Raw genomic sequence first — 9,325 nt, 5'->3', positions numbered from 1 at the left:
CTGCTTATTATGCCTGTTAATATTTTGATTCCTTATGATTTATTGTCAAATGTAATGTAAGGTGGCTGTTAGGGTTAGGTATAATACCCAACAAGTAGCAGACTACTCCAGTCTGGTCATTGGGAGAGTGGCTATGAGTGAAAAGCACCCAGGAGAAAAAAAAAACATGGCTCAGTGTTTTTCATCTGAAGGATGGTATCTCCCCTCAAACACTAGCTCAGGGTGCGGGGGGGGGAGTGAAGAGACAATAAGGAGAAAGGTACAGAGAGCAAAAACGGTAAACTGAGCACATCAGTTATGGGATTTATTAATTCCTGCTTTCAGACCAACACAGAAGCAAAATACTGTGGATAACAAGTCTCAAATTTTAAAAAAAGACAAAAGCTGGAAACACTTTTAAGGTCAAGCTGCCACGAAATGTTAACTTTTTCTTTCCACGGGTGCTGCCTGACCTGAGTATTTCCTGGTTTGATAAGTATTAAAAGTAACTGAAACGCCGGAACTGCACAGCTGGGGCGGCCTGGTGAACACTTGGCTTTGGGGGTGTGGGGGGGCAGCTCTGAATAGGGGAACCGTGTGGACGGGGCCATTTTCCGGCGGGACGGGATTGCGTGCTGGACCCGTTTCCGGTGAGGTCGGTCTGGCGAAGGTGCCGGTTTGTGTTCGATTCTCTTTTGGTGGTATTTACAGTGCGGTTTCTCAGGAGGTTAATCGATGATTTATTGATTGGTATTGATTCTCCCGCGGATTCCCGGACATTTATTGAAATATCTCAGTTATCATGGAGTCGTAGGCGCATGCGCAACGATAGGTTAATTGCTGGGTCGTTAAAACCCCCCCCAAACCGCCAAAACCCCCCCAAATACCCCATAAAACTCCAAAATCCTCCTCACCACAACCCACTCACTCTAAAAAACCCCCCACTCTCTGTTTCCCTCAACCCCTCACCCTTGCCTGGTCTATGAGGGACTGTTGGGTATTAACACTGTGAGCTTGAGTTGTCCAGAGAGCCACCTTATTACAGCATTTATACGTGGAATTTAACTGCTCGTGTTTAATTTAGATTTAGTATAATTTCCTGGATCTTTTACTTCATGCCTCTATTTATAAAGCCCTGGATCCTATATGCTATAATAACTGCTTTGTTAGGCTGTCCTGCCACCTTCACAGAATTGTGCGCCTAAACTCTGCCACCACCAATCCCCACCCCTCCCCAGGTGTCTCTGTCCCTGCACACCAGGCGGTACCATTTGACTTGTATTGTCTCTTCTTGCTGTCCCTGCGCTGCCAAAATGTATCACTTTACTGCGTTGAATTTCATCTTCCATGTGTACCCATTCCTCCAGCCTGTCCATGACCTCTAAAGCCTGTTACTATCTTCTCTTGTTTATTACATTTCCAAGTTTTATGTCATCTGTAAATTTCAAAATTGTGCCTATACCCCCAAGCCCAAGGGCTTATCCTGGAGTGAGAGACACAAGGGGAATAAGAAGGAGGAAGTTATGATGGAGGCGACCTGGATTATTCATCTTTATTCCATTCCTGTTACAGAATGTAAACAAGATTCAATCAGAAGTTGAAACACTGACCAGACACTCGCAGTTATGGCAAATCTGGTAAGCTAGGTGTTATTTGAAATGGGGTGGTTGGGTAGGTTTGAACAGTTTGAGAAGAATTGTGTGCAGGTGTCTGATGTGTAGGCTGAATTCTGGAAAGATTTTATATGTAGTGATTGTCAGTCACTGAGCCTCCAGAGTCTTAGAATCTTACAGCACAGAAGGAGGCCATTTGGCCCATCATGTCTATGTTGACTCAAAAGTCCCACTCTCCAAATTTTTCCTTTTCATATTTTTATCCAATTTCTTTTTGAAAGTTATTGTGATGTCTGCATTCAATACTCTTTCGCATTTTAAAAGAAAAATCTCCTCATCTCCCCTCTGGGTCTTTTTCCAAACGCCTTAAATCTGTGTCCTCTGATAACTGCCCCATCTGCCACTCGACATAACTTCTCCTTATTTGCTGCATCAGGTGTTACCAATCACAAGACCAGGTAAAGGATATTATAACAATTATTGTTGCACAGGCTGAGATTGTGGTTTTGTCACAGGGCTCATGTTGACCACATTGTTATTTTCCTTTGACAGGGTTCAAGCAGCCAGGCAGTGACCGAGTACACAGTCCGTGTCCCCAAGTAAGAGACTCTCTGATCATTACTACCAGATTTAGCAATAGCCAACAGGTGGGCAAAGGCAGGTGAATGATTTAGGATTCACTGGTTAAAAAGTCACTTTCAAGTGACTCAGTTGGAGCTGATGGCCTTACTCTGTATCTGAATGCAACTAGCATTCGTAACAAAGCAGATGAATTGACAGCTCAAATAGAAATAAATAAATATGTATGATCTGATAGCCATTACAGAGACATGGCTGCAGGATGTCAAAGACTAGAATATTCAAGGGTACATGACATTTAGGAAGAACAGGAAGCTAAGAAAGGCTGGAGAAGTAGCGCTGTTAATTAAGGATGACGTTGGTATAACAGAGGGAGGTTACCTTAGTTCTGCAGATCAAGACGTAGAATCAGTTTGGGTAGAGATGAGGAATAGTAAAGGTAAGAAGTCACTTGTGAGAGTGGTTTATAGTCCCTTAACCCCTTAACAGTAACCACACTGTAGTAGGGGCTTGTGAAAAAGATATGGCAATAATCATGGGTGATTTCAATCTACATATCGATTGAACAAATCAGATTGGCAAAGGTAGCCTGGATGATGAGTTCGGGACAGTTTCTTTGAGCAGCACATTCTAGAGCCAAGCAGAGAGCAAGCTTTACTAGATCTGATAATGTACAATGAGACAGCATTAATTAATGACCTCATAGTGAAGGCATCCCCTAGGTAGCTGTGATCATAATATGATTGAATTTTACATTCAATTTGAGGGAGAGAGGAGTGGATCTAAGACTAGTGTTTTAAACTTAAATAAGGGCAATTATGAGGGCATGAAGACAGCTGGCTAAAGTGAACTGGGAAATTAGGTTAAGAGATATGTCAGCAGAAATACAGCGGCAGCCATTTAAGGAGATATTTCAGAATACTCAGTAAAGATGCTTTCCAGTGAGAAAGAAAGACTCTAAGGGAAAGACACACCATCTGTAGCTAACTAAGGAAGTTAAAGATAGTATCAAATTGAAACAGAAAGCATATAATTCCTCGAAAACGAGTGGCAGGTCAAAAGATTGGACAGAATATAAAGCAAAGAATGACTAAAAGATTAATAAGGAGGGAGAAATTAGAGTACGAGAGAAAACTATCTAGAAATATAAAAACAGATAGTAAGAGTTTCTACAGGTATTTAAAAAAGAAAAGAATAAGTAAAGTGAGCCTTAGTCCTCTAAAGAGTGAGAATGGGGAATTAGTAATGGAAAATAAGGAAATGGCAGATGAATTGAACAGATGCTTTATATCTGTTTTCACTGTAGAGGATACAAATAACATCCCAGAAATAATTGTGAATCAGGAGGTGAAAGGGAGGGAGCAACTTAAAACAATTACAATCACTAGAGAAAGGGTACTGAGAAAATTATTAGAACCAAAAGCTGACAAACCCCAAGGTTCTGATGGACTTCATCCTAGAATCTTAAAAGAAACGATAGTAGATGCATTGGCTTTAATTTTCCAAAATTCCCTAGATTCTGGAAAGGCCGCATTAGATTGCAAAGTAGCAACTATGACTCCTCTATTCAAAAAAGGAAGGAGATAGAAAGCAGGAAACTACAGGCCAGTTAGCTTAACATCTGTTGCAGAGAAATTGCTGGAATCTATTATTAAGGAGGTTATAGCAGGGCACTTAGAAATTCTCAATGCAATCAGGCAGAGTCAACATGGTTTTGTGAAAGAGAAATCATGTTTAACTAATTTATTGGAGTCCTTTGACAAAGTAGCAGGCAACGTGGATAAAGGGAAACTGGTGGATCTGCTGTACTTAGATTTCCAGAAGGCATTTGACAAGGTGCCACATCAAAGGTTATTACACAGATTAAGAGCCCATTGGTGTAGGGGATAATATATTGGCGTGGATAGAGGATTGGTTAGCTAACAGGGAACAGAGAGTAGGCATAAATGGGTCATTTTCGGGTTGGCAAGATATGATGAGTGGAGTGCAACAGGGATCAGTGCTGTGGCCTCATCTATTTACAATTTATATCAATGACTTGGATGAAGGGACCGAATGTATGGTTGCTAAATTTGCTGATGACAAAAAGATAGGTAGGAAAGTAAGTTTGAAGAGGACATAAGGAGTATACAAAAGGATATGGGTTAAATGAGTGGGCGAAAATTTGACAGATGGAGTATAATGTGGGAACTTGTCTATTTTGGCATATTGTTTAAATGGAGAGAGGTTGCAGAACTTAGTGGTACAGAGGGATCTGGGTGTCATGGTACATGAATCAGGAGAAATTAGTATATAGATACAGCAAGTAATTAGGAAGGCAAATGGAATGTTGGTGTTTATTGCAAGGGGAATGGAATATAAAAGTACTTATATACTTGCTTTGCTATAGTTGTACAGGGTGTTAGTGAGACCACATCTAGAGTACTGTGTACAGTTTTGGGGTCTCTATTTAAGAAAGGATATAAATGCATTAGAAGCGGTTCAGAGAAGGTTCACTCAGCTGGGATGGGGGCTTTGTCAAACAAGGAAAGGTTGGATAGACTGGGCCTGTATCCATTGGAGTTTAGAAAAACAAGAGGTGATCTTATTGAAACATATAAGATCCTGAGGGGACTTGACAGGGTGGATGCTGAGAGGATGTTTCCCCTTGTGGGACAGACTAGAATTAGGGGACACAGTTTAAAAATAAGGGGTGTCCCATTTAAGACAGAGATGAGAAGAATTTTTTTTCTGAGGTTCATGAATCTTTCGAACTCTCTTCCACAAAGAGCTAGGAGCAGGATCAATGAATATTTTTAAGGCAGAGCTAGATAGATTCTTGTCTAACAAGGGAGTCAAAGGTTATTGGGGATAGGTGGCAATGTGGAGTTGAGGTTGCAGTCAGATCAGCCATGATCTTATTGAATGGCAGAGCAGGCTGGAGGGGCCGAATGGCCTTCTCCTGATTCGTATGTTTGTATGCACGTACGCTGCTGTTCATTTAGCACATTTGCGGGTGTTTTGTGTATTTTTTGGATGAGAGTGGGGGCTGGTGCTCACTGCAGACCAATGGCCAACCCACACTTAGTGGGTTTGTGTATGATCAGTGCTGCTTGGATCGGAAGCAGCAAGTGGCTGAGGTGTGCGAGGGGAGGGGGTGGAGGGATGGCAGAGGAAAGTGGTTGTGGGAAGAGGTATAGGTGGGGAAGGAGGTGAGGGTGGATGTGTGCGTGGGGATGTTGGGGTGAGGATGCTGCTGGTGGGAGGCACATGCTGAGGGTGGGAGGGCTGTTGAGGTGAGGGTGGAGGTGTTGCTGGGGTGAGCGGGCGGGTGTGTCGAGGTTGGGGTGAGGGGCAGAGTGAGGGTTGAGGGGGTGCGCAGTGGGCCTGATCACTGAACATAAACCCTTTCCCTTCCCAGGAATAACACCAAGAAGCACAACATCATGGCGTTCAACGCAGCAGATAAAATAAACTTCTCCACATGGACTCAGGTATGACCTGCAGGGCAGGAGAAGCGGAGGGAGTCTCAGGGCCACCACAGGATGGAGGGAAGGAGAGAGGAGAGAGTCTTGAGGCTGCCACAGGATGGATGGAGGGAGGGAGGGTGAAAGGAGAGATACTTGGGGCCACCATAGGGTGGAAGGAGGGGGGAGAGAGCTGTGGAGTCTCTGCAGGGTGGGAGGAGAGTGAGCGATAGAGAGAGAGAGAGCTGTCGCAGGGTTGAGGAGCCTCAGATTGAGCCTGACCTGCTGAGTATTCCAGCAGTTTCTGTTATTCTTTCATATCCATGAGAATTAAAATTCATTTTTCATACTGCTGAACTAAAAGCTCCTTGGGTACAGCCGTGCTTCAGCTTAACAGTCTCTAGCTCAATATTATTAAATACTTTAAAATGCCAACTAGCTCAATCTATTTAATAATGTACTTGTGTATATGGGAAGCTTTGTATAATAATATAAATGGGTAGAGGGAGGAGGGAGGGAATCTGCCTGCTAACTGGACGGAGGATTCTCCTAAACTATATGCCTTTCACAAGGGGGCTGCAGTAATGTGTGTGTGAGAGAGATAGAGGGAGAGGTTTAACGCAGGGGGATTGTCATCGCCCGACTCTGTATTGTTGGGAACTTCTTTGTAAAATTCCCATTTTCTCTTAGGCTAAAATGGAGCGTGATCTGAGTAACAAGAAGATTTACCAGGAAGAGGAGCAACCTGTGTTTGGTGCTGGCAGTGAGTTTGGCAAAAAATTGCGAGAGGAATCAAGGAAGAAGAAGTTTGGGATTGTTACACGAGAGTTTAAACCTGAAGACCAGCCCTGGCTGCTGAGAGTTAATGGGAAAGCAGGCCGGAAGTAAGTAATGTGACTTGACTTATGGATAAGCAGAGCTGGAAACAGCCCACTGGTGTATCTAATGCTCTGTCTTTCCCTCTTTAAGGTTCAAAGGTCAGAGGAAAGGTGGTGTCACTGAAAATGCATCCTACTACATCTTCACCCAGTGTCCAGATGGAGCGTTTGAAGCCTTTCCTGTTAATGCCTGGTACAACTTTGTCCCAGTAGCAAAACACAAGACGCTGACAGCGGAGGAGGCAGAGGAGGAGTGGGGAAGGTAACGCCCCAAGCACGGGTGGCCATGTACTTATGCTTCCCGCATTGTTGAAATATATTTATCAGTGTTCTCAGTGCTGTGCTACTGCACTCTCGTTTATAGATGGACAGTGGCTGAGCTGAACTACCTGTCACTGAACTTGGTGATTTTGCCTCAGCATCTCCCCTGATGCTATTGGATTTAAGAAACTTTCAATACTGACATGCATTATCTGTTCACCTCTACCATTGAATAAAACTCCTGTTAGCGCCCTCACCGCTGGGAAGCTATGATAACAGTGTGACAAGTTTACATAGGCAATTTCTATTGTGTTGTCAGAGTAATTTAGAATAAACATATAAAAAACAAAGACTGATTTTCCAATGGAAACTGAATGATGTCTGCAGGCCCTCGTTCAATCAGCTCACACCCTCACCATGCGAGATGAACCAGTATTTAAAAACAATCCAATGTTTTGAAGTAAAATTAATGTTTATTTTTAACAGACTTTCTTGATCTTGGGAGTCAAAGTCAAGTCTGTTTCTACTTGTAATTCAGGGTCATGGGGTCACAATCTGGAGGGGAGCCCTGGCTGAGCTTTCCTGCCCCTGATTCAGGTATAATTGGACACCCTGCTGGTTTGTATGCCTCAGCACCACAGCGAGTGCTATGTCCAAACACTAGATCGCCTGAGGGTGAAATCCGAGCAGTGTTTGACCACTGTCGGAGGGAACAGAGCCAGTCAGCCTTGCTTATGGGCAGAAATTGTATATCCTCCAAACCACACCACCCCTTCTATATCATGGACAGTGCTGAGAGATCTTAAAGAAACAGGACGATTATTGCCGTTCATCGCACTGAATTTAATGTTTTCTGTCATTTCTGTTTTTGTACCTCACCATCTCCCTCTCCTCTCAAACACATTGGAACCCTCACAACCCTCATTGTTCAGACGTAACAAGGTGGTGAATCATTTCAGCATCATGCTGCAGAAGAGGTTGAAGGATCAGGACCGAGATGATGGAGATGATGAGGAAGAGAAGGTAAAGAAAGGGAAGGACAGAAAGAGAAAGGGGAATGACCTACGAATCCATGACCTGGAAGACGACCTGGAAATGAGCTCAGACGAGAATGACGAGGAGAGCGATGAGGACAGTGAGTGACCTAAACCTCCCTGCTTGCCCCAGCCCCTTACCGGTCTCACAGCTCATAGTGCGAACGCAGTCTGAGTCTGTCACACAGCCCTCCCCTCGACCCCCCCCCAACCTCTCGCCCTGCCCCACCCAGTCTGGGTCACTATCTCCTGGGGAGGGTCTTAAGGTGCGGGCTGTGGGTCTGCTGTAATGTTCTGGCCAGGACTGCTCCTGATTTACTGATTTGATTTGCCTTCTCCAGGAGATGGGAAAAAAGACACAAAAAGCCAGAAGAAAGGGAAAACTGCAGCCAAGAAAAAGAAGAAGAAGGGTTCAGATGATGAGGCCTTTGAGGACAGCGATGATGGAGATTTCGAGGGGCAGGAGGTAGATTATATCTCCGATGATGAATCTAGGTATTTGACCTGACTTTACTTACTTTTGTAGTGATTAAGATTTCTCCCCAGTTTTCACAGCTCCCCTTCTGTCGTTGCTGATTCCGTTGGGAGGCTGCACTGGGGGGCACTACACCGCACTGGGGCGCTGCACCGAGGGGCACTACACCGCACTGGGGCGCTGCACCGAGGGGCACTACACCGCACTGGGGCGCTGCACCGAGGGGCACTACACCGCACTGGGGCACTGCACCGGGGGGCGCTACACCGCACTGGGGCGCTGCACCAGGGGGCGCTGCACCGGGCGGCACTACACTGCACTGGGGCGCTGCACCAGGGGGCGCTGCACCGGGCGGCACTACACCGCACTGGGGCGCTGCACCGGGGGGCGCTACACTGCACTGGGGTGCTGCACCAGGGGGCGCTGCACCGGACGGCACTACACTGCACTGGGGCGCTGCACCAGGGGGCGCTGCACCGGGCGGCACTACACCGCACTGGGGCGCTGCACTAGGGGGCACTACACCGCACTGGGGGGCACTACACCGCACTGGGGCGCTGCACTGGGGGGGCACTACACCGCACTGGGGCGCTGCACTGGGGGGCACTACATCGCACTGGGGCGCTGCACCAGGAGGCACTACACCGCACTGGGGCGCTGCACAGGGCTGTTATACTGTGCTCTGTGCTGCACTGGGCTGTTATACTGTGCTCTGTGCTGTACTGGGCTGTTATTCTGTGCTGTGCGCTGCGCTCGGGCGTTACACCATGCTGGGTTACTGGGTGCTGCCCTTTGCTCTCTCTCTCCCAAGTGGCCATTGTTTGGGTATGAACTTATGCGGTAAGTTTTAACAAGATAATTGATTGTGGAAGCATCATTCCTGATCCCAGTCCTGTCTTCACTGCCATCCCCTAGACTAAAAGTCAGAGTCTGTGAAACACTGGGTTAGAGTGAGGAGACTGGGTACCTGTGTGCAGTGGGTTAGAGTGTGGAGACTGGGTGGCTGTGTGCAGTGGGTTAGAGTATGGCGACTGGGTGGCTGTGTGCAGTGGGTTAGAGC

General features: G+C 46.0%; 1 protein-coding gene across 8 annotated transcripts in view; it reads left to right on the top strand.

The window, feature by feature from the left end:
- Positions 1–539: 539 nt before the first annotated feature.
- The window catches only part of gtf2f1 (general transcription factor IIF, polypeptide 1), an 87,255-nt gene continuing 78,469 nt past the window's right edge, over positions 540–9,325 (top strand). For 3 of the 8 annotated variants that reach the window (XM_078531277.1, XM_078531276.1, XM_078531274.1), the window contains exons 1-8: positions 600–680; positions 1,552–1,616; positions 2,145–2,191; positions 5,572–5,644; positions 6,308–6,501; positions 6,587–6,757; positions 7,689–7,891; positions 8,132–8,285. In XM_078531277.1, the coding sequence (XP_078387403.1) occupies positions 1,605–1,616; positions 2,145–2,191; positions 5,572–5,644; positions 6,308–6,501; positions 6,587–6,757; positions 7,689–7,891; positions 8,132–8,285 (854 nt within the window). In that variant the 5' untranslated portion in view covers positions 600–680; positions 1,552–1,604. Of the gene's footprint in view, positions 707–1,551; positions 1,617–2,144; positions 2,192–5,571; positions 5,645–6,307; positions 6,502–6,586; positions 6,758–7,688; positions 7,892–8,131; positions 8,286–9,325 lie in introns of all 8 variants that reach the window. The other 5 variants (XM_078531275.1, XM_078531279.1, XM_078531280.1 and 2 more) reach the window with 5 other exon arrangements.

This window comes from Cetorhinus maximus, chromosome 28, assembly GCF_964194155.1.
Source record: "Cetorhinus maximus chromosome 28, sCetMax3.hap1.1, whole genome shotgun sequence".
Classification (NCBI taxonomy): domain Eukaryota; kingdom Metazoa; phylum Chordata; class Chondrichthyes; order Lamniformes; family Cetorhinidae; genus Cetorhinus; species Cetorhinus maximus.
This window is presented reverse-complemented; position numbering and strand designations above follow the sequence as displayed.